Raw genomic sequence first — 25,793 nt, forward strand, 5'->3', positions numbered from 1 at the left:
CCGCATAATTTGTAATATAAATTAGTGGTATTATGCGGTCGATGATCCAGATAACAGTAATACACGTCTGACAGATGAGGGCTGGCTATGTATCTAGTGAAGGAGAGATATGTATCACATCCCTATACATCTTATAAGTGTGAGCTATGTATCCAGAAGATTATGGCTGTGTATCTTGTAGGTGCGGGCTGACTATGTGCCCGAAGAGTATGGCTGACCATATATCTAGTAGGTGTGGCCTGACTATATATTCAGGAGGTATGGATTAAGTATCCATTAGGTCTAGGCTGACTATGTATCCACTAGGTGTGAGCTGAAAATGTATCCACTAGGTGTGAGCTGAAAATGTATCCACTAGGTGAGCTGAAAATGTATTCAGCAGGTGTGAGGTGTATGTATCCAGCAGGTGTGAGGTGTATGTATCCAGCAAGTGTGAGGTGTATGCATCCAGCAGGTGTGAGGTGTATGTATCCAGTATAAACAATATCATACCATCCATACGAAAAAAGGCAGGCAATTTTCAACATCGAATTTTAAGGGGTAATTAAGTGTTGCTGTAGCCCCCTGTAACACTCTTGTTAAGTGACGACGTACTTCTTGCTTCTTAACTCATGCTACATGTGTTATGACGCACTTCTTGCTTCTTAACTCGCTGAGAAAATATTTTTTAACTTCTTTCCTGGATATCTTCTCCGGAATGGGACAATAAGTCGGAGTGTCTTTCAACCTCTCTCTCTCTCTCTCTCTCTCTCTTTCCTGACTGCTCCGGTGTCTGATTTTCACTTGTCTCGTAATTCTTTGGACACTTCCCATGCATCTTGTGAAACTTCCAACAAAGGAAGACTGTCTAGAGAATCTGTCTCGTGGAAAATTACCTTGATGCACTAGTGAAGAGACATAAATTGCACTTTTTTTTAAATTTCAAGTAACGGGTCCTGGCCAGCTATCACATACCTCGCTAATAGGGCGCCATTAGACCAACTCAGGAAAAACTGCTTTTAAGAATTTTACTCTAAAATCAAGTAATTTTTACATTTTAGCGAATTTTTATTTAATCGATTAAAAACTGTAATGTGTTGTGTAAATTATTAACGTTTTTATGTTTTATTGGTACACATATACAAGTAATATACATCATACACATTTCTTTCCTGGTGTATCAATTATATTGTAAATGATGGATAACAGCAGAAGGTGGCTAAACCTTGTGTAATAACCCTCACCCTTGAGTTTACATCTTCAGGACAGTACAGTCTGAAGCTGAAAAAAGATAAGTACATCACTTAAAGTGCCTGACTTAGCTACATGACACAAGTCAGATCAGGTCAGGTCAAGACTGACTCGTTCTGTCGTCAAGCCTAACTCTTTCACAGATTTTATATAATAAATGCACATGGATTAAAAAGTTCTGACTTGACTCTGACAGTTTTCTTAACCAGGAAGTTTTTGGGAACATTCAGATTTTATGATTACAACAATATTAAAACAATGTAGTAAAAGAAGTATTTTTAAGACGAGTTTCCAAGATATGTTAGCATCAACTTATTTTTTTGATTGCATAGTTAAAAAAGACCACTTGCAATTTTCCCAAGATTTATCATGATATTTGAACGCTGGTCATTAAACACATTTAACTCTCAACAACATGAAGGAAAACACTGAACATTTTATCATGATGTGACGAATAACACTGGAAATATAAACATACATTAGCTGGTTTTCAATATTTTTTTAACTTAAATTCGTAACATCTAAAAATGGAATCGAGTTATTTTATTCATCCTTCACAGTAAATTTAACGGTTATAGCTTAATTATTTGACTAAAATAACTTTAAAACTTTTATTATGTTGCCATAAGCACATATAATTTACATACCTATCTCTTTTATTTTGCTTTTGAGAAAACTTTCTACTAAACAGTTTGCCTTCAAACAATTCCGTGTATAAATCACTGGCGACTGGAAAAAGAGGGTAACCCACTGACACACCAAACATTTGGATGTGTGTTCACCATCAAATGCAAACATTCCAGCTATAATACAAAGTTCATTGAGTTTAATGATGATAGACTTAGGCAACTGCTAGTTAAATTTGCATAATGCTCGAAACAGAAAACATAGTAAGTATTTAACAGGGATGTTTGTAATCTAACATCTTTACGTGATCGAATCTGACTCTCATAAAACTAATTTAGATCCCCATGATGTGCTTTTTTTGAGTTGTAAAATCATTCTGATATATAAGCCACTTACTTTTATTATTCTAGAATGTTCTTCTAGAATGTTTTTCTTGATGTAATACATCATAAGAAATTTTTTTTTCTCTCAATTTCTGAAGACAGCATATTAAAACATCATTTGTTTCACAGTATTTTGTTGCATAAAATATAGTATAATAAAGCGGCAGTCACTACCAGACTGCTTCAGCCAAACCAAATTGGCTTTAAGATGCTTCAGAGCAGTGAATCAGCGTCTCATGCAGCAAAGACTTATATCAGGACCTACCCTAAGACTAGACTTCAAGAATACATTTAGCCTAGTTCAAAAAGAAGTGTTTTTGAGGTGTTCAAGAGCATGTCCCTAGTCTTTTACCAACAATTTTAGATGGTTATAGAAAATAGTCAACTTTGTTATTCGGGGACCATGAGACTACCTCATCAGAGGACGTCCAGCAGGAAGACCTAATTGGTCCATTCCACTTCTGCATAACGGTCGGAGAATTCACAGCCAGACTGATCAGCTAACTTAACGTCTGGTACCTGGAAGATGGCACTCCAGTAGGTACAGAAGAGTCTCTGGTGTATGATCTTCAAGATCTGAAGTCACAGGGACTAGTCCTCAACCCTTCCAAATATGAAATCCTTTCGATCAAACAGTTAATTACTGCCGTTAGATCCTCAACTATTCCCCTCCTTCAGCCTCCTTCCCACTAAGAGCATCCTACTGGCAGCACCTTTGGGTCATCAGGATTAAAATGAGTCCTGGAGTATAAACTGAATGAGTTACCACTGACCTAGTTCTGACCAATATAGCCCAGTTACCACTGACTTAATCCTCACCAATATAAGACAGGTACCCTGACCTTGTCCTCAAGTAATTGGAGTCTGACCTAATTCAGACAAATTAAATCTTATCGAATTTTGTGTAATAAGCCTTATCATTATTAATTTAGATGACGATAGCTTAATGAAGCAGTATCTTGTATGATGAATTATGACGCAGCATGGGGCGTCAGTGAGAGAGAGAGAGAGAGAGAGAGAGAGAGAGAGAGAGAGAGAGAGAGAGAGAGAGAGAGAGCAGGCACAGTGAAAGGTGTAACACTGTGTCGACAAAGCCATAAGTTTGCAGAACCAGCCATCACCTGGACGACACCGCGCTCTACGTAAAGTTTCTCCAAGTCAGTGAACAAGAGGAGACTCTACGTAGAGCTTCTCCAAGTCGGTGAACTTGAGAAGCCTCTACGTAGAGCGAAACACTGTTGTACCTGCAAGAGAAGGTGCAGTGTGAGCAGGTCATGCACCTGCTAAATACTGTACTGGTTTGTGTTGTACGGTACCATCCGTCCTCTGTATCTCACCCCTACTCTCTCTCTCTCTCTCTCTCTCTCTCTCTTCTTCTTCTTCTTCTTCTTCTTCATTACAATTACAGATACATTCTGTCTCTCGCACCTCAGTTGTAACATAGAATATCTCTTCTCAGAGTGAGCATCGAGGTGCTAGCAGTCCAGCAGCTTCCAGCAACGAAGAGTTTACACACACTCTTCACTGTTCACACACACAACCTTCACCACCTCCCTAGGAAGCTGGCAACGCTCCCAACTTTATAAAAAAAACTTCTGCGACACTGAGAGCGCCCTAAACGACATTCCTGAATTTCTGAGACCGCTTTAAGAGTTTCACAAGACGCCCTGAAAACGCTGGGAGCACCCTAAGAGCTCCACAAAACGCTCTAAGAATGCTGAGCGGTATAAGACTTTCACAAGACGCTGCTGGAGTGCTGAAAGCCCCCTAAAACATTGCGAATTCTTGAAAAAAGTTTAAATAAAACCCCAGAATATGCTGAGAGCTCCTTAAGAATTTACAAAACACCCTGAGATTACGCCAAGATTAACCAAAACGCAGTGAGAACACTAAGAACGCGGCACAAGGAAGGAAGGTCAAGATGAGGGCAACAACGGCAATGATGATGACAGTGTGTCTGACAGCCGTGGCAAGATCATCACCTCAACCCATTGGCGAGTGTCAGGTGAGTTCTCACTTGTCGATAGACACTTGACTTTTTTTATTGTGTGTGTGTGTGTTTGTGTGTGTGTGTGTGTGTGTGTGTGTGTGTGTGTGTGTGTGTGTGTGTGTGTGTGTGTGTGTGTGTGTGTGTGTGTGTGTGTGTGTGTGTGTGTGTGTGTGTGCGCGCGCGCGCGCCCCTGCCTGTCTGTGTTTTAGTGTCAGTGTTAGTGTGTGTTTTAGTGTACTCACCTAATTGTGAATGCAAGAGTCGAGACTCAGCTCCTGGCCCCGCCTCTTTACTGAACGTCACTAGGTCCTCTCTCTCCCTGCTCCATGAGCTTTATCATACCTCGCCTTAAAGCTATGTATGGTTCCTGCCTCCACTACATCACTCGCCAGACTGTTCCACTTCCTGACTACTCTATGACTGAAGAAATACTTCCTAACATCCCTGTGACTCATCTGAGTCTTCAACTTCCAAGAGTGACCCCTTGTTTCTGTGTCCCCTCTCTGGAACATCCTGTCTCTTTCCATCTTGTCTATTCCACGTTACCATGTCTCCCCTAACCCTCCTGTCCTCTAGTGTCCTCAGACTGATTTCCCTTAACCTTTCCTCGTAGGACATTTCCCTTAACCTTTCCTCGTAGGACATTTCCCTTAGCTCTGGAACTAACCTTGTCGCAAACCTTTGCACTTTCTCTAATTTCTTGACGTGCTTCATCAAGTGTGGGTTCCAAACTGGTGTTGCATACTCCAGTATGGGCCTGACGTACACGGTGTACAGTGTCTTGAACGATTCCTTATTAAGGTATCGGAAAGCTGTTCTCAGGTTTTCCAGGCGCCCATATGCTGCAGCAGTTATCTGGTTGATGTGTGCTTCCGGAGACATGCTCAGTGTTTTACTCACCCCAAGATCTTTCTCCTTGAGCGAGGTTTGCAGTCTTTAGCAACCTAGTCTATACTTTGTCTGCGGTCTTCTTTGCCCTTCTCCGATCTTCATGACTTTGCATTTGGCAGGGTTGAATTCAAGAAGCCAGTTGCTGGACCACGTGTCCAGCCTGTCCAGGTCTCTTTGAAGTCCTGCCTGATCCTCATCAGATTTAATTCTCCTCAATAACTTCACATCATCTGCGAACAGAGACACCTCTGAATTTATCCCTTCCATCGTGTTATTCACATATACCAAAAACAGCACTGGTCCTAGGACCTACCCCTGTGGGACCCCGCTCGTCACAGGTGCCCCCTGTGATACCTCATCCCGTACCATGACTTGTTGTTGCCTCCCTGTCAGGTATTCTCTGATCCATTGCAGTGCCCTTCCTGTTATACGCGCCTGATACTCTAGTTTCTGCACTAGTCGCTTGTGAGGAACTGTGTCGAAGGCCTTTTTGCAGTCCAAGAAAATGCAATCAACCCACCCCCCTCTCTCGTGTCTTACTTCTGTAACTGTCATAAAACTCCAGGTTTGTGACACAGGATTTGCCTTCCATGAATCCGTGCTGGTTATCGTTTGTAATCTTGTTCCGTTCCAGATGCTCCACCATCCTTCTGATAATCTTCTCCATGACTTTGCATACTATACACGTCAGTGACACTGGTCTGTAATTTAGTGCCTCTTTTCTGTCTCCTTTTTTAAAAATGGGAACTACATTTGCGGTCTTCCATACCTCAGGTAGTTGCCCAGTTTCAAGGGATGTGTTGAAGATTGTGGTTAATGGCACACACAGTATATCTGCTCCCTCCCTGAGGACCCACGGGGAGATGTCAGGTCCCATTGCCTTCGAGGTATCAAGGTCACTTAGCAACTTCTTCACCTCCTCCTCAGTTGTGTGCATATCATCCAGCACTTGTTGGTCTGTTCCCTGTTGGTGTCCCCCTCTATCCTGTCTTCCCAGAGTTCTTCTTGTCTCCACTGTGAATACTTCCTTAAATCTCATGTTGAGCTCCTCGCATACCTCTTGATCGTTTCTTGTGAGTTCCCCACCTTCTTTCCTCAGCCTGATCACCTGGTCTTTGACTGTCGTCTTTCTCCTAATGTGGCTAAACAGAAGTTTCGGGTCAGATTTAGCTTTCGATGCTATGTCATTTTCGTACTGTTTCTGGGCCTCCCTCCTTATCTGTGCATATTCGTTTCTGGCTCTTCGACTGATCTTGTTTTCCTGGGTCCATTGCCTTCTATACCTCATCCATTCTCTAATGCACTTAGTTTTTGCCTCCCTACACCTTCGGGTAAACCAAGGACTCGCTTTGGTCTTCCCATTATTTCTATTGCCTTTGGGAACAAACCTTTCCTCTGCCTCCTTGCAGTTTGTTGTTATATATTCCATCATTTCATTTACTAACTTTCCTACCATTTCTCTGTCCCACTGCACCTCCCACAGGAAGTTCCTCATACCTGTGTAGTACCCCCCTTTTATAGTTTGGCTTTTCCCGTTCGACTCCTGTTACCCTCTCCACCTGTAACTCTACTATGTAATCAAAACTCAGGACTACGTGGTCACTAGCTCCGAGGGGCCTCTCATATGTGATGTCATCAATGTCTGAGCTACTCAGGGTGAACACAAGGTCCAGTCTTGCTGGTTCATCCTCTCCTCTCTCTCTCTGGTAGTGTCCCTGATGTGTTGATGCATGAGGTTTTCCAGTACCACATCCATCATCTTGGCTCTCCATGTTTCGGGGCCCCCATGAGGCTCCAGGTTTTCCAAGTCGATCTCCATGTGGTGTGTGTGTGTGTGTGTGTGTGTGTGTGTGTGTGTGTGTGTTTCTCTACCTTTGCAATGAAAATATTTAACATTTATTTTCCAAACTGGAATACCTCTAAACTTATTTCGTTTTTTGATGGTCTTATTAAAATTAGAAAAGTAACATTAAACAGGAGCAGTAATAGTGTCATATATAAAGTCAATCTGTGATAGATGATCAGGTGAGTAACATCCTAGTGTACAACATATAAGTGTATCACGGCTAAACATTGCCAAGTTCCTCAGTGACACTCTTATCTATCTCATTCAGATCCTAAGTGTTTTTTCCAAGGAACAGAACTATCAATCCTAGCAGTCACAATCATTATAAACTTCCTTTTTTATGAAAAAAAAAAATTTACATCAATAATAATATTTCCGTTCACAGGTAGATGATCTGAGCCTAACAAATCATATAATACAGATATATTATCAATACAGATATCATTTGTAGTTCTACCTATTACATAACCAAGCCATTCAAGGCAAAAAAAATTTATAAGGAACACACCTACAATATCAGAGTTAATCAAATTAAAATCTAAACATTTTAAGTTATTTCTTGGTTAGAAATTACCCAAATAACACCAGGCGCCACCAACAAAAGGATGTGCCTTAAAAATTGCCCACAGAACATAAAAAAAATCATCATACTTATAACTATGCAAGGCATATTCTGTTATCAGAGATTCATTATAATTATTCAAATTAATATTTTCCCAAGTGACACTCTTGATATAGACATTTGCTAGAATAATCTTAAATTTACCTATAGTCTGGATTTTATGGAGCATCCTCGATGCGTGTTGTGATACTGACAAACTGTGGGAAAGAACACTTCTGTACAGTTCGGCACATTTATTAAAGAAAAAGGTAGCAGAGAGAGCGAGAGAGAGAGAGAGAGAGAGAGAGAGAGAGAGAGAGAGAGAGAGAGAGAGAGAGAGAGAGAGAGAGAGAGAGAAAATCATCTTCCATCATCAGCACATTAACTAGAAATGTTGCATCCTTTCTCAATCAACTAAGCCACCTTGACATCTGCCTTCATTAGTAACGAGTGTTATATTAGAATATATATCGCAGCTACCCCAACAGCCGTAGTAGTAGTAGTAGTACCAGTACCAGTAGCAAAATGGCAGTAGTGGTAGCAACAGTAGCAGCAGCAGCAGTAGTATTATCGGTAGTAGCAGCAGTATCAGTAGGATCAAGAGTAGCAGTCTCAGTAGTAGTAGTCGCATTAGTCGTAGCAGCAATACTAGTAGAATCAGCAGTAGCAGCAAATGTACTAGTAAAATAACAATAGGTGATTGTAGTTATTGTCTGATACACGAGAATGACACATGCTACACACTCATAATAATTCTTCCCAACTGCACCACCAAACCCACTCTCCCTTAGTCTCAGTCTCTCTCTATTGACCCTCACCAACTCTGTCTTGTCGTCTACTGCAGACGAAGGGACAGGTCCTGGCAGACAGCGACTCGTGCTCTCGTTTCCACGTCTGCCGCATCCTGGAAGACGGACATTTCACCACAGACATCGCCGTCTGCCCCAACAAGATGCTCTTCGACATGGTCACTCTCACTTGTACGTACCTCTTACCTTCCTTGTTCATAGATCGGGTATATTTTTGCAAGGTTTCAATTGGTTTCAGGCGGCAAAAGTAGACGGGTGGGTAACAACAGAATTTAACGTGGATGAGGTTTTCTTTTTAGGGTGACTGGGATGGGTTTGCATGATTGTCATTGGTTCTAAGGGCAAGAAATGTTCGTATTTAGCTAAAGTTTTCAAATAAGTCAAACTTGTGAGGTGTTCATGAGTGCTGTGTTGTATCTCACAGGTATCAACCAGGATCACGGCTACGTGCAAGACCCCTCCAGCTGCACCAAGGTCAGTACACCACCACCACGAAAGATAAGTTTGCCAAAAAAATCCCATATTTGTATTGCACCTCTTGCTGCAAAGTTTCATTCCATTATTTACGATTATTGACTCTCTTTGTACTTCAGCAGTTCATCTTATCTGAGTGTATATCATCTGTTTCCTCCCTACATTCTCTATATTCTCCATCCATTTATCCCCCTCTTCCTCCCATTGCCCATTCCCTCCGCCACCCTCAACTCTCCATCCTACCATTTCCCGTCTCTCTCCCTCTTCCACCCTCTATTCCATGCTAAAGGAGGGAGTTGAGTATGGATAGCAAGAAGGTTACGTCCTTGCTGCCCACACCACCACGCAGTAATGGCTTCTATATTTCATCCTGGGATAATGGTGTCCACTCTGCCTTCCCCTCCCACCTCCCTTTACTTCTTCCCTTTCTTCTGTTTTTTTTTTTAGTCACCCCTTCGCCAGTTACATTACTCTAACACCCATTTTATCATCTTTAGTCACCCCTTGACCACTTTCTTTAGCCCGCATTTCATGATGATTTTTTTTTCCAACGAACCGGTTGTATCCCACCGAAGCAGGGTGACCCAAAAAGAAAAACTTTCGTTTTTCTTTTTAAATTTAGCAATTTATAAAGGTGAAGGGGTTACTAGCCCCTTTCTTAGGTGGCCCGGTGGCCTGGTGGCTAAAGCTCCCGCTTCACACACGGAGGGCCCGGGTTCGATTCCCGGCGGGTGGAAACATTCGACACGTTTCCTTACACCTGTTGTCCTGTTCACCTAGCAGCAAATAGGTACCTGGGTGTTAGTCGACTGGTGTGGGTCGCATCCTGGGGGACAAGATTAAGGACCCCAATGGAAATAAGTTAGACAGTCCTCGATGACGCACTGACTTTCTTGGGTTATCCTGGGTGGCTAACCCTCCGGGGTTAAAAATCCGAACGAAATCTTCTCTCCCGGCATTTTAGTTACCTCTTACGACACGCGTGGCTTATGGAGGAAAAATTCTTTCCCACTTCCCCATGGAGAAAAGATGAAATAAAGGAGAACAAGAATTATTAAGAAAATAGAAGAAAACCCAGGCGTATGTGTAAATATGTATGTGAATACTTGTACGTGTAGAAGTGTAAGTAGAAGCAGCAAAACATACCTGTTATCCCGAGTGTTTATGAGACAGAAAAAAGACACCAGCAATCCTACCATCAAGTACAACAATTACAGGTTTCCGTTTTACACTCACTTGGCAGGACGGTAGTACCTCCCAGGGTGGCTGAGTCTGTGCAGACTTTGTTCAGCCCATTTGGAAAAACTCAGCCCAATCTGTCCTAACGTATCGCGAACCTTTAGTTTGGCAAGTCGCAAAACTCTGAAGAACTTTTTCATGGTGGGCTCCAAGTAGTAACCCCTGATCCTGTGGCTCAGGGAACCGACTATTTGCCTTCCAGTCCTCTGTAGGAGAGACTGGAGGCCCCGGCAAACCTCTGCGTGGATATTTTTTTTATTATCACATCGGCAGTTTCCCACCAAGGCACGTTAACCCGAAAAAGAAGAAACACTTTCCTGGTATTCGATCTGAATATGCCCGTTTTGTGCTTCAGCATGCGACTGGTTTTGTGAAGTTTGCCTCACGAATCACTTCTTGGTTAAGAAGCTTATTGATGGACAGGTCTGTCCCGAAGAACACGTCAAGAAACCGAGTAGTGGAGATCCGTTAGTCACTACTGAGACTGCTGATTAGACCAAACATTTGCTGAAACTGAAGAAGTTTCATTTCTATGATGTACAGGCTTCCATACCCGCCAACATGAATTCTTGAAGAGGACTTGTCTACTGCAGAGATCTAGTGGACACGGAAGACGATCACACTGCTAATGAACCTAAGGATCAGAAAGTCATTGGTGTTAGGTTCCTGAGAAAGTTTGTTGAAGGTGTGCAAAAGAAGATTCTCTTAGTCTGTTTAATAATCGGCAAAGCAACCCTCCCTGAATACTTTTGTACTGTGTTGCGGTTAAAGCTTTCATTCCTAACCAAATGCGGTATTTCTGATGCCAGAAATATGAACATGATCAAGAGTAGCACTACTGATCCTCGCTTCGGAAATTATCCCAATATTCAACATGAGACAGCTGCAGGCACATCTCCTTGTCTTAACTGTCAAGGTGCCCATTCCAGAAGTGACCGGGATTGTCCCTGGTTCAAGACCGTGAGGCTAAGAAGAAAGTCGAGGAGTCCCAATGAATTACCAGGCCCAACGAAACATGTGCCTTACCAGTATTGGGCCCCTGCTTAGGCGGGATGGGGCATAACAGATGATAGCCAAGAAATGAGTGAGATACTAAAGTCCCAATATGACTCGGTGTTCACCGAGCCACTGCCCAGACTAAGGGTCGACAATCCAAATGAATTCTTTATAAACGAAACCCAAAATCTGGTCATCCCAAAAATCTCGGATATTATTCTAACTCCACGAGACTTTGAAAAGGAAATTAATGACATGCCTATGAACTCTGCCCCAGGCTCAGACTCGTGGAACTCCGTGTTCATCAAGAATTGCAAGAAGCCCCTATCGCATGCCTTCAGCATTTTATGGAGAGGGAGCATGGACACAGGGGTCATCCCACACACACTAAAAACAACAGACAGCCCCACTCCACAAAGGTGGCAGTAAAGCAATTGCAAAGAACTACAGACTGATAGAACTAACATCCCATATCATAAAAATCTTTGAGAAGGTTCTAAGAAGCAAGATACCCATCAATTACACAACCCAGGGCAACACGGGTTTAGAGCAGGTCGCTCCTGCCTGTCCCAGCTACTGGACCACTATGACAAGGTCCTGGATGCTTTAGAGGACAAAATACAGATGTATACACAGACTTTGCAAAAGCTTTAGACAAGTGTGACCATGGTGTAATGGCACACAAAATGCGTGATAAAGGAATAACGGGAAAAGTTGGTCGGTGGATCTACAACTTCCTGACAAATAGAACACAAAGAGTAATAGTAAACAGAATAAAGTCCCAGGCAGCCATGGTAAAAAGCTGTTCCACAAGGCACAGTACTCGCTCCCATTCTAATCTTTATCCTCATTTCTGACAGACAGAGATGTAAGCCATAGCTCCGTGTCTTCCTTTGCGGATGACACCCGGATTACCATGGCAGTGACCTCCAACGAACACACCACGAGACTACAAGCGGACACCAACCAAATCTTCGAATATGCCACTCAAAACAATATGAAGTTCAACGAGAAATTTCAACTACTCAGATATAGGAAACTTGAAATTAAAAATGTGTCAGGGTATACAACAAATTTTAACCATACAACAGAGGGAAAAAGTAATGTGAAGGGCCTGGGAGTGACAATGTCAGAGGATCTCGCCTTCAAAGACCACAACAATGTATCCACCTCATCCGCTAGGAAAATGATAGGATGGATAATGAGAACCTTCAAAACTAGGGACTCCAAGCGCATGATGATTCTCTTCAAATCGCTTGTGCTCTCTAGGCTGAAATACTGCTGTACACTAACGGCCCCCTTCAAGGCTGGAGATATTGCAGACCTGGAGTGTGTACAAAGAACTTTCACGGCACACATAAGTACGATAAGGCACCTAAATTACTGGGAACGGTTGTAGGTCCTTGATCTGTATTCCCTCGAACGCAGGTGAGAGAGATACATGATAATATACACTTGGAAGGTCCTGGAGGGATTGGTACCAAACCTGCACACGAAAATCACTCCCTATGAAAGCAAAAGACTCGGCAGGAGATGCAACATTCCCCCGATGAAAAGCAGGGGCGCCACGAGTACAATGAGAGACAACACAGTAAGTGTCTGGGGCCCAAGACTTTTCAATTGCCTCCCAGAATACATAAGGGGGATTACCAATAGACCCCTGGCTGTCTTCAAGAAGGCACTGGACAGGCACCTAAAGTCAGTACCTGACCAACCGGGCTGTGGTTCGTACGTCAGCTTGCGTGCGGCCAGCAGTAACAACCTGGTTGATCATACCCTGATCCACAATGAGGCCTGGTCTCAGACCGGGCCGCGGGAGCGTTTACCCCCGAAACCCTCTCCAGGTAAACCAGTACGAGCTTGTCGTCTAATATACAATTCTGGTACCCAAACTCTGCCCCTGGCTCTTGCACCTCCCAAACCTTCCTCTTCTAAGAATCCTGACTCTCCCATCTTCAATTTTACTCTGACTCAAGTTTCTCTCAGTGATTCTTCATTTAGCTTTTCTATATTTTCGTTTGTTTTTTTTATGTTCATAATTCAATCTAGTTTAGACAACATGCATTCTGTGAAGCATGAATATTTCTCCACAAACACACCCATTAATCGCGTTTTTTGGCTAATATTTAAAAAATGCGTGATGATTCAATTCTGATTGGGCAGGTCCATTTCTGGGTGGGATTTCACAAGAACTGGCACTAAAATTCATACCAAAAGAAAAAATAATTTACAAAACTGAGTAATTATGCAGACAGTGTGCAAGTGCTTAAAGATTATTTAACTTCCGTTGTGTCAACTCCTTTCGTCTCCATTTTGGATATAAAGTCCTTAGGTAGTGATTAATCGAACACGGTAACAATAAATTAATTGGTAATCAGTTATAGGCTTACTTATTTTTCCTGTCAGACTGACTTGTCTACATGCCTAAACAAGAATCTCTCAGTAGCGTCGAAGCTATAAGACTTGAATGCAGCGCTATAAATACCTTGAGAATTCGAACTCAAACTGAGTATTTTATTGTTAATACAACTATCCTGTTTTCTTTGTAAAGACGTGCTTATCTCTTGTATTATCTCTGTTTTCGAGACTAAGTTCTTCTCAACTGTTTCCCCGTTTTGCTTTTACGATGTAAAGTAAATCTTCAGTGTGATGAAACAAATTTGGTTTTCAACTGCTTTTTTTTCTTCCCCACAAGGCAGCACTTACCTTCTGCATAATTCCCAAGTTACAGTCCAGTTAGAGTCAACATATTATCACTACCAGGTAGTGAACCTTTTTTTTTTTTCAATGGGAAATAAAGCCTATTTAGGGAAGGCCAGCGGATACTCAACCAGGTAAAAGATCATCACATAAACACCCGTGTCAGGAGACACTGACAATTATTATTATTATTATTATTGCCATCATCATTATCATTATATTCATGGTAAAGAGCTAGACTCCCTAGGGGTTATACAGGTCCAGGAAAATGGGAGATAATTAGATTTGATCCAAGGAAGGGCAGGGTAGCTACAATTCCCTTCATCAAGAGCCCATCTCCAGCATCAAGGCACTCACTCACCTTGAAGAGTCGCGATGAACATAAGACCAACACCACCTTGTAAGTTCGGTTCTCTTCCAATGTTTTACTCCACAGTGTTCTCGTGCTCCCAGTGTCTGACTCCACAGTGTTCTCGTGCTCCCAGTGTCTGACTCCACAGTGTTCTCGTGCTCCCAGTGTCTGACTCCACAGTGTTCTCGTGCTCCCAGTGTCTGACTCCACAGTGTTCTCGTGCTCCCAGTGTCTGACTCCACGGTGTTCTCGTGCTCCCAGTGTCTGACTCCACAGTATTCTCGTGCTCCCAGTGTCTGACTCCACAGTGTTCTCGTGCTCCCAGTGTCTGACTCCACAGTGTTCTCGTGCTCCCAGTGTCTGACTCCACGGTGTTCTCGTGCTCCCAGTGTCTGACTCCACAGTGTTCTCGTGCTTGCAGTGTCTGACTCCACAGTGTTCTCGTGCTCCCAGTGTCTGACTCCACAGTGTTCTCGTGCTCCCAGTGTCTGACTCCACAGTGTTCTCGTGCTCCCAGTGTCTGACTCCACAGTGTTCTCATGCTCCCAGTGTCTGACTCCACAGTGTTCTCGTGCTCCCAGTGTGTGACTCCACAGTGCTCTCGTGCTCCCAGTGTCTGACTCCACAGTGTTCTTGTGCTCCCAGTGGCTGACTTCACAGTGTTCTCGTGCTTCCAGTATTTTACTCCACAGTGTTCTCGTGCTCCCAGTGTTTTACTCCACAGTGTTCTCGTGCTCCCGGTGTTTTACTCCAGTGTTCTCGTGCTCCCAGTATTTTACTCCACAGTGTTCTCGTGCTCCCGATGTTTTACTCCACAGTGTTCTCGTGCTCCCGATGTTTTACTCCACAGTGCTCTCGTGGTTCCGGTGTTTTGCTCCACAGTGTTCTCGTGCTCCCGGTGTTTTACTCCACAATGTTCTCGTGCTCCCAGTATTTTACTCCACAGTGTTCTCGTGATCCCAGTGTTTTACTCCACAGTGTTCTCGTGCTCCCGGTGTTTTACTCCACAGTGTTCTCGTGCTCCCAGTATTTTACTCCACAGTGTTCTCGTGCTCCCAGTGTTTTACTCCACAGTGTTCTCGTGCTTCCGGTGTTTTACTCCACAGTGTTCTCGTGCTCCCAGTATTTTACTCCACAGTGTTCTCGTGCTCCCGGTGTTTTACTCCACAGTGTTCTCGTGCTCCCGGTGTTTTACTCCACAGTGTTCTCGTGCTCCCGGTGTTTTACTCCACAGTGTTCTCGTGCTCCCAGTATTTTACTCCACAGTGTTCTCGTGCTCCCAGTGTTTTACTCCACAGTGTTCTCGTGCTCCCAGTATTTTACTCCACAGTGTTCTCGTGCTCCCAGTGTTTTACTCCAGTGTTCTCGTGCTCCCAGTATTTTACTCCACAGTGTTCTCGTGCTCCCAGTGTTTTATTCCACAGTGTTCTCGTGCTCCCAGTGTTTTACTCCACAGTGTTCTCGTGCTCCCAGTGTTTTACTCTACAGTGTTCTCGTGCTCCCAGTGTTTTACTCCACAGTGTTCTCGTGCTCCCAGTGTTTTACTCTACAGTGTTCTCGTGCTCCCGGTGTTTTACTCCACAGTGTTCTCGTGCTCCCAGTGTTTTACTCTACAGTGTTCTCGTGCTCCCAGTGTTGTACTCCAGTGTTCTCGTGCTCCCAGTGTTTTACTCCACAGTGTTCTCGTGCTCCCAGTGTTTTACTCCACAGTGTTCTCGTGCTCCCAGTGTTTTACTCCACAGTGTTCTCGTGCTCCCAGTTTTACTCCACAGTGTTCTCGTGCTCCCAGTGTTTTACTCCACAGTGTTCTCGTGCTCCCAGTGTTGTACTCCACAGTGTTCTCGTGCTCCCAGTGTTTTACTCCACAGTGTTCTCGTGCTCCCAGTGTTTTACTCCACAGTGTTCTCGTGCTCCCAGTTTTACTCCACAGTGTTCTCGTGCTCCCAGTGTTTTACTCCACAGTGTTCTCGTGCTCCCAGTGTTGTACTCCACAGTGTTCTCGTGCTCCCAGTGTTTTACTCCACAGTGTTCTCGTGCTCCCAGTGTTTTACTCCACAGTGTTCTCGTGCTCCCAGTGTTTTACTCCACAGTGTTCTCGTGCTCCCAGTGTTTTACTCCACAGTGTTCTCGTGCTCCCAGTGTTTTACTCCACAGTGTTCTCGTGCTCCCAGTGTTGTACTCCACAGTGTTCTCGTGCTCCCAGTGTTGTACTCCACAGTGTTCTCGTGCTCCCAGTGTTTTACTCCACAGTGTTCTCGTGCTCCCAGTGTTTTACTCCACAGTGTTCTCGTGCTCCCAGTGTTTTACTCCACAGTGTTCTCGTGCTCCCAGTGTTTTACTCCACAGTGTTCTCGTGCTCCCAGTGTTTTACTCCACAGTGTTCTCGTGCTCCCAGTGTTTTACTCCACAGTGTTCTCGTGCTCCCAGTGTTTTACTCCACAGTGTTCTCGTGCTCCCAGTGTTTTACTCCACAGTGTTCTCGTGCTGCTCTCCGTATTTTCTCTCAGAAAAAAATATTGTCATTTTCTTTCTCAAGAGCTATTTTCTTGTCTCTCATTTTCTTTCTCAAGAGCTATTTTCTTGTCTCTCATTTTCTTTCTCAAGAGCTGGTTTACTTTTGTGCTCCAAACTTTCTTGCTTGCAGGCAAGTTAGTTCTTTGCTTAAATCTAAAATGCTGACTGTTTGTTCTGTATTCATACCCCATCTTCTCTCTCAGGAGGAAAGAGAAAGAGAGAGAGAGAAACAGGGAGACAGAGACAGTGTGTCTGCTTGCGTACACTTAACAACTTGCTCTATTATCCTCTAACGGCCACACACTTGACATAATAGAGACACTAGAGGAAACTTTACCAAGTGGTTGAGAAAATTGTTTAGATGTATTGTGTTCTGTGTTTGGGCCAGTGTGCTTTATTTGATGCTCGTACATGTCTGTTTTGTCCAGTTTGTGAACGTGTATTATTTCCGGTGTGTTTGTGTGTGCACGTGTGTTTGTGTTCTATGATCACCAGAGTCAACATATCTAAACAGAATTTAGTGAATGTTTATATCTAGACAGAGAAATTCTCTCTCTCTCTCTCTCTCTCTCTCTCTCTCTCTCTCTCTCTCTCTCTCTCTCTCTCTCTCTCTCTCTCTCTTTGGTGGGAGAGAACGGGTTTGGGACTAATGATTTTATCCCGTTTAAAAAAAAAATTGAAATTGTTCGAAACTTTTATAAAATTCTTTTTGAATGATGATTGAGGAAATAGACTAATTTTATACGGGATAATTTCTTAATTATCTCTCAATTATCAAATTATGAATTCAAGGAATCAAAAGCAGTAATTGCCAGAAGCCACTTAAGGCTGGACCAGAAGTGGTGTTATTTGCCTGGGTGAGAGTAATTATGTGGGGTAACGACCCTCTTCATCCTCAACACACAAACTACCACCACAGCCAAAACTACCACAAATAACCACCTCATCCCTCTCCTCCGGGCACACACTCGCTCCCAGCTTACTTTTCTACTCACTGATCTATACAGAATTAAATGGTCTCACAATACAGACAAGGACTGAGACTAACGGCTTCGCTTTCACCAGTATAAGCTAAAATCAGAGGAAATTCTTATACATGACTGGGTGAAACTCGAATATTAAAGAAATAGGAATCCCAAAGACAAATAAATGGGAGATGATGAAGAGAAAAATATGGAAGGCCACTGCAAGACCTGATATTAGTTGGATTTAGATACAAAATGAAAGAGGACTGGGAAAGAAAGTTAAATGAAGAGATTGAGATATAAAAAATTAATGAAGAAAAGCAAGGAACAAGAGAAATGGGCACATACAGGATATGGCAAAACACTTCATTCATTATTAATGATAATATATCCGAAATCTTGAGAATATATCGATATTTTCACTGACTAGATGAATGGAATGATTCTTGAAGAGACAGCAACCCACTAATGACCCATGTTTTTTAGTGGTAATAAGGAAACTATTTTTGTGATTGTATCTTGAAACTGTATAGTGTACATCAGCTATATGAATAAATTTTAATATATGAAGGGCTGACATTTTTTTGTGGTGTACCTATGCCTTAAGGTGTCTCGTAAAGTACCTTTGTGACCTCTGTAATCCTGATTTTTGTGCTACCGCTCACAGGATGAGCTGCAGGAGCATAATAAACTAGACACTCGGGCTAGTATAAGGTCCAGGAGAAGATATAAGGAAGATGAAAGAGGAGCTAGAGAAAGTGAAGCAATAGGGTATGAAGCAGCGACTATAATGGGAAATGCAAAAGGATTGACAAAAGGTAGGGAAAAGGAAGAAAAAGGATGTGTGTAGCAATGCTCTCATGAAACCATGAAGTAGAGGAGATAAGAGGACAAACAATAGAAATGTTAATATCAGACAATACAGTTTGGTGGGAGAAAAATGGGATTAGGAAAGAGGGAGATAACTTCTTGGGGACAATGATAGACAAGTGAAGAGATATGGGTGGCGAATGAACAGAAGATTAGAGCTCTCATTAAGTAGAAGAGGAAATACAGTAGGCAGCAAATTTCAGAAAAAAAGCACTCAAGAAGCAAAATAGGCTCAGTCAAACTGACCCTTGTGACAGAAATAGCACGAGACAAATAGGTGACTAAACACACACACACACAGTGAAGATGCGGGGCCAGGAGTTATGACTCGACCCATGCAACCACAAATAGGTGAGTACAAATAGGTGAGAACACACATGTCAAGAAATTAAAGAAAGTGCAAAAGTTTTCAACAAGACTCAGTCCTGGAGTTAAGGGCGTATGTCCTACGAGGAAAGGTTAAGATAAATCAACCTGACGACACTGGAGGACATGAGGGATAGGGATGACATGAAAACGACATATAAAATACCGAGAGGAATTAACAAGGTTAATAGGGACAGGATGTTTCAGAGATGGAACACAGCAACTAGGGGTCACAACTGGAAGTTGAAAACTCAAATGAGTCACAGAGATGTTAGGAAGTATTTCTTCAGTCATAGAGTTGTCAGGAAGTGGAATAATCTGGAGAGTGATGTAGCGGAGGAAAGATCTACACACGGCTTTAATTAAGAAGTGATACGATAAAGCTCATAGAGTAGGGGGAGAGTGGACCTAATAGCGACCAGCGAAGAGTCGGGGCTAGGAGCTGTGACTTGACCCCTGCAACCACAAATAAGCGAAATAGGCGAGTACAGACACACACACACACACACACACATGCTCCAGGCACTAGAGGTGGTACACCCACCAGAACACAACACATTGTTAGTGATATTTAGAATTGTCACCGCCACCCACAACACAACTCCCTCACTAACTTCACCGCAGGCTGTACATCTCTGAGATGACCTATGGCATCTCCCCCCTCCTCTCTCTCTCTCTCTCTCTCTCTCTCTCTCTCTCTCTCTCTCTCAGAAAGGCTGGTAGTAAGCCACTTCAAGTAATGAAAGTGCCAGGGCGGAGCTTACGAGCTAGAGGTCAACTCGAACAAACACAAGTGGATGTATACACAAGCACTCCCACAAACATAACTAGGTGTATACACAAACACACACATAAATATCACTTTTAAACACTAATACTACTCTCATAAACATGGAACATCATTCTCAAACTGAGAACCCGTAGTAACTAAGGATCGTAATGTGAGGAGACGGATGGTAAACCATTTTTTTCCTTTGGATGTCGTTTCACAAATAATCTACTATTTGGCATGAAAACTGTGGATGATTTTGGGTTCTTCCTGAACCATGATGGACCGAAACGTCGTCTAAACTTGTGGGTTTGTTGCAGCCACGTTATTGTGAACTGAATCCTTCGTGTCGTTGTGTTCTTTTGTAAATAGTCTGGACGCTTTTCGCATTCACTGTTATTTATATATGAACTCCTGTCCTTTATCACCCACGTCTCTGGATATTTTCCAGAGCCAGAGTAATCTCGCTCTGGTGCAGCAATTTCAGCTGACATTTCTCGTGATTTTCCCACTAAATCCGCCACAGAACCCACCGATAATATTGTGGTCTATACTGCTAAAAGATATATAGAGCCTTGGCACACAAGAGGCTGACGCACAAAATGTTACAGTAAGTATATGTATCAAGGAAAATTACTACACGGAATATGAAAACACTTCACAGACAATGCAGGGTCCGTAGTGTTCTTGATATTTGCCAAAAACATTCCTAAATCATCTGCAAAAATCTTGTTAATGTTTGCAGATGATGATAAACAATGAGAAAAGCAAACATAAGATGAATGCAAGAATCTGCAAGGTAGTATTATTTGTGTAGTTAACTCGAGGCTCACTCGAGACGTAGCACACGCCATGTACAGGCAAGTCCTGCTTTACGGTGCTTCGGTTTATGGCGTTTTGCTAATACAACGGTTTTCAGTTATACCCATTCTTCATTCAGACTTTCTGCAATAAATATATTTACCAATTCCTATAACCTAAAGACAAAAATATTTTAAGGTAAGTAATCAGTACATTGCATGTGCATTTTTTAGGCCTAGCTTTATTACTCACTTAACATGTAGATAGTGAAAACATGTTATCAGGCTTTTATATGCATTTGAAAGTGAAAAAAGGCGAAAATCACTTCACAGTGATTTTCGCTTTACAGCTGTAGCCCGGAACCTAACCTGCTGTATAAGCGGGGCCCACCTGTATATAGGGTCATCCTACCTCTGTAATCTTTTGACTACCGCCCACAGGATGGGTATGGGGTGCGTAATATTAAACTAAAAAAACCAGGAATGCTTGGAGGGAGGAAGGTACAAGATTTGAGTTTTAGGGGGTTGAACATCCAACAGGCTTGTGTGAGCGTATTAGATAGGAGCGAATGAAGTCAATTGATTTTCTAATGGACGTGCTGTTAAAATGCGAGCAAGGTAGCTTGTATGAATAGATTCAAGGAAATCGGTTAGCCGGACTTGAGTCCTGGAGATGGTGGGCAGTGCTTACAATCGAAAGGAGGGGTGGAGATGTTACAGTCGGAGGGTAAGCTAATTGTGATGTCAGCATACTTATGGAAAGACGGCTACTGACTGAATGTTGGTGAGTGTGTTTTCTTCTTTGGGTCACACACCAATATATATATATATATATATATATATATATACATATATATATATATATATATATATATATATATATATATATATATATATATACATACATATATATATATATATATATATATATATATATACATATATATATATATATATATATATATATATATATATATATATATATATATATATATATATATATATACATACATATATATATATATATATATATATATATATATATACATGTACTCACCTAGTTGAGGCTGCAGGGGTCGAGTCCGAGCTCCTGGCCCCGCCTCTTCACTGATCGTGTGTGTACTCACCTAGTTGAGGTTGCGGGGGTCGAGTCCGAGCTCCTGGCCCCGCCTCTTCACTGATCGCTACTAGGTCACTCTCCCTGAACCGTGAGCTTTATCATACCTCTGCTTAAAGCTATGTATGGATCCTGCCTCCACTACATCGCTTCCCAAACTATTCCACTTACTGACTACTCTGTGGCTGAAGAAATACTTCCTAACATCCCTGTGATTCATCTGTGTCTTCAACTTCCAACTGTGTCCCCTTGTTACTGTGTCCAATCTCTGGAACATCCTGTCTTTGTCCACCTTCTCAATTCCTCTCAGTATTTTGTATGTCGTTATCATGTCCCCCCTATCTCTCCTGTCCTCCAGTGTCGTCAGGTTGATTTCCCGTAACCTCTCCTCGTAGGATATACCTCTTAGCTCTGGGACTAGTCTTGTTGCAAACCTTTGCACTTTCTCTAGTTTCTTTACGTGCTTGGCTAGGTGTGGGTTCCAAACTGGTGCCGCATACTCCAATATGGGCCTTACGATTCCTTATAAAGATGTCGGAATGCTGTTCTGAGGTTTGCTAGGCGCCCATATGCTGCAGCAGTTATTTGGTTGATGTGCGCTTCAGGAGATGTGCCTGGTGTTATACTCACCCCAAGATCTTTTTCCTTGAGTGAGGTTTGTAGTCTCTGGCCCCCTAGACTGTACTCCGTCTGCGGTCTTCTTTGCCCTTCCCCAATTTTCATGACTTTGCACTTGGTGGGATTGAACTCCAGGAGCCAATTGCTGGACCAGGTCTGCAGCCTGTCCAGATCCCTTTGTAGTTCTGCCTGGTCTTCGATCGAGTGAATTCTTCTCATCAACTTCACGTCATCTGCAAACAGGGACACCTCAGAGTCTATTCCTTCCGTCATGTCGTTCACAAATACCAGAAACAGCACTGGTCCTAGTCCTGACCCCTGTGGGACCCCGCTGGTCACAGGTGCCCACTCTGACACCTAGCCACGTACCATGACTCGCTGCTGTCTTCCTGACAAGTATTCCCTGATCCATTGTAGTGCCTTCCCTGTTATCCCTGCTTGGTCCTCCAGTTTTTGCACCAATCTCTTGTGTGGAACTGTGTCAAACGCCTTCTTGCAGTCCAAGAATATGCAATTCACCCACCCCTCTCTCTCTCTCTTGTCTTACTGCTGTCACCATGTCATAGAACTCCAGTAGGTTTGTGACACAGGATTTCCCGTCCCTGAAACCATGTTGGCTGCTGTTGATGAGATCATTCCTTTCTAGGTGTTCCATTACTCTTCTCCTGATAATCTTCTCCATGATTTTGCATACTATACATGTCAGTGACACTGGTCTGTAGTTTAATGCTTCATGTCTGTCTCCTTTTTTAAAGATTGGGACTACATTTGCTGTCTTCCATGCCTCAGGCAATCTCCCTGTTTCGATAGATGTATTGAATATTGTTGTTAGGGGTACACATAGCGCCTCTGCTCCCTCTCTCAATACCCATGGGGAGATGTTATCTGGCCCCAATGCCTTTGAGGTATCTAGCTCACTCAGAAGCCTCTTCACTTCTTCCTCGGTTGTGTGCAGTGTCCAGCACATGGTGGTGTGCCCCACCTCTCCGTCTTTCTGGAGCCCCTTCTGTATCCTCTGTGAACACTTCTTTGAATCTCTTGTTGAGTTCCTCACATACTTCACGGTCATTTCTTGTTGTCTCTACTCCTTCCTTCCTTAGCCTGATTACCTGGTCCTTGACTGTTGCTTTCCTCCTGATGTGGCTGTACAACAGTTTCGGGTCAGATTTGGCTTTCGCTGCTATGTCATTTTCATATTGTCTTTGGGCCTCCCTTCTTATCTGTGCATATTCGTTTCTGGCTCTACGACTGCTCTCCTTATTCTCCTGGGTCCTTTGCCTTCTATATTTCTTCCATTCCCTAGCACACTTGGTTTTTGCCTCCCTGCACCTTTGGGTAAACCATGGGCTCATCCTGGCTTTTTCATTATTCCTGTTACCCTTGGATACAAACCTCTCCTCAGCCTCCTTGCATTTTGTTGCTACATATTCCATCATCTCATTAACTGGCTTCCCTGCCAGTTCTCTGTCCCACTGAACCCCGTTCAGGAAGTTCCTCATTCCTGTGTAGTCCCCCTTTCTTGTAGTTTGGCTTCATTCGTCCTGGCCTTACTGCTTCTCCCTCCACTTGTAGCTCTACTGTGTATTCGAAGCTCAAAACCACATGGTCACTGGCCCCAAGGGGTCTTTCATATGTGATGTCCTCGATATCTGCACTACTCAAGGTGAATACTAAGTCCAGCCTTGCTGGTTCATCCTCTCTTCTCTCTCTTGTAGTGTCCCTTACATGTTGGTACATGAAGTTTTCCAGTACCACCTCCATCATCTTAGCCCTCCATGTATCTTGGCCCCCATGCGGGTCCAAGTTCTCCCAATCGATCTCCTTGTGGTTAAAGTCACCCATGATCAGGAGCTTTGCCCTGCATTCATGAGCTCTTCTGGCCACTGTAGCCAGTGTGTCAACCATCGCTCTATTGCTCTCGTCGTACTCTTGCCTTGGCCTCCTGCTGTTCTGTGGTGGGTTATACATCACTGCTATTACCACCTTGGGACCTCCAGAGTGAAGCGTTCCCGCTATGTAATCACTTTCTTCTCCGCTGTCTCCTCTCTCCAGCTCATCAAAATTCCAGCGATTTTTGATCAGCAATGCCACTCCTCCACCCCCCCCTGTTCCCTCTGTCTTTCCTCAGGATTTGGTATCCCATTGGAAAGATGGCATCTGTTATCATACCTGTAAGCTTGGTTTCTGTGAGAGCTATGATGTCCGGTGATGCCTCTTTGACTCTTTCATGCCACTCCTCCCACTTATTTGTTATTCCATCAGCGTTTGTGTACCATACCTTCAGTTTCCTTTCCAACACTGTGGTTTGGGGGGCCTGTGGGGGTGAAAGACCTGGTAGCATACTGTGGGATTCTATAGCTCGGTGTTGGGTGGAGGCTGTGGGTATGGATTGTAGTGTGTGTTGGGATGGTGTGATAGGTTGTATGGTTCTGAGAATAGTTGTGTGTGTGCTTGCCCTTGCTGTTCTGTTCTGCTCTGACTGACCTCTGCTGGTTCCATCCTTGTCTCTTTTCCTAGCTCCTTTCGCTTTTTTGTCCTCTCCCTCAGCTGCTGTCGTTCTGATTTTGTTCTGTCTCTGTCTAGGAACACCCTCTTGTACTCTTCCGAGTATTTCAATCGTGGTTTCTCTTGGAGGATCCTGTTCTGCACTGTTTCCGTCCTGAGAATCAGCTTGATTGGTCGGTTTCTCCCCTTCGAGTACTCCCCTATTCTCTGAAAATTTACAATCTCGTCCATCTCTTCACCTATTTCCGTGATGATTTCCTCAATCTCCTTTCTTTCTTCCTGCTGCCTTTCAGTGCGGTCCTTTCCTCTCTCTCCTGAAGCCCATGGATAAACACTGATTTTGCCCTTTCCTCCTCCCAGTGCCTCACCCTCTGCGACTCTGGATCCTGCCTGTATGTGGTCAGTTTCTCCCTTGTTTTTTCCAGTGGCTCTTGATAGCATGGTTGTGCCTCAGCATTCGACCTATCGCCCTCTCCACCTGCACCCAGCTGTTCTTCCCTTTCACACCTTGGCCCTCCTTGGCAGGCTGATATGACCTTAGCATAATTCATAATTCCTTCCTTCCTGTTCGGCCTCGCAGCTTCATATGCTGTGTCTTCTCTGGTCACTGCCCCTGTAACTCGCTTCAGCCTATTTATCTCAACTTCTAGGACCCTTATCTTGGCTACTGCAGTTTCGACTTGTGCCTCCCAATTCTTTGTCTCCTTCTCCAACCTCTTTTCCAATTTCACAGAGAGCTCTTTCTCCATTTTTTCAGAAAGCTCTCCTAATTTTCTCTCCCACTCTTGTACCATCCTTTTCCACCACTGTGTGTGTGTGTGTGTGTGTGTGTGTGTGTGTGTGTGTGTCGTGCCGAATAGGTAAAATTAATCAGTTAGCAAAGAACTCGTATAAAATTAAGTTCTTTCTAAAATTTTCTCTTATACGTTTAAAGATATATTTTTTCAGGTATGTTAATATAAAAAATAATAATCTTGCACCAAAAGAACCTTAAAAAACTTACCTAACCTTATTATAAAAAGCGCAATTTAATTTAGCCTAATCCAACTAATCCATCACGGATGTCTCTTCACGTCATGAATACATAGCGATACTTTCTTTGTGAAGATCAGTGCCTAAGTAAGTGTGGGG

General features: G+C 43.2%; 2 protein-coding genes across 7 annotated transcripts in view; one reads left to right on the plus strand and one right to left on the minus strand.

Moving 5' to 3' along the window:
* Nucleotides 1-25,793, minus strand: part of LOC128691561 (small G protein signaling modulator 2) — a 652,393-nt gene that overhangs the window by 424,439 nt on the left and 202,161 nt on the right. The window lies entirely within an intron of this gene.
* Nucleotides 1-25,793, plus strand: part of LOC128691665 (uncharacterized) — an 82,345-nt gene that overhangs the window by 18,760 nt on the left and 37,792 nt on the right. Inside the window, exons 2-4 of the mRNA XM_053780512.2 lie at nt 3,700-4,245; nt 8,413-8,548; nt 8,802-8,851. Of these exons, the coding sequence (XP_053636487.1) occupies nt 4,162-4,245; nt 8,413-8,548; nt 8,802-8,851 (270 nt within the window). The 5' untranslated portion in view covers nt 3,700-4,161. The remainder of the gene's footprint in view (nt 1-3,699; nt 4,246-8,412; nt 8,549-8,801; nt 8,852-25,793) is intronic.

The sequence above is a fragment of the Cherax quadricarinatus genome, chromosome 26 (genome assembly GCF_038502225.1).
Source record: "Cherax quadricarinatus isolate ZL_2023a chromosome 26, ASM3850222v1, whole genome shotgun sequence".
Taxonomy (NCBI): domain Eukaryota; kingdom Metazoa; phylum Arthropoda; class Malacostraca; order Decapoda; family Parastacidae; genus Cherax; species Cherax quadricarinatus.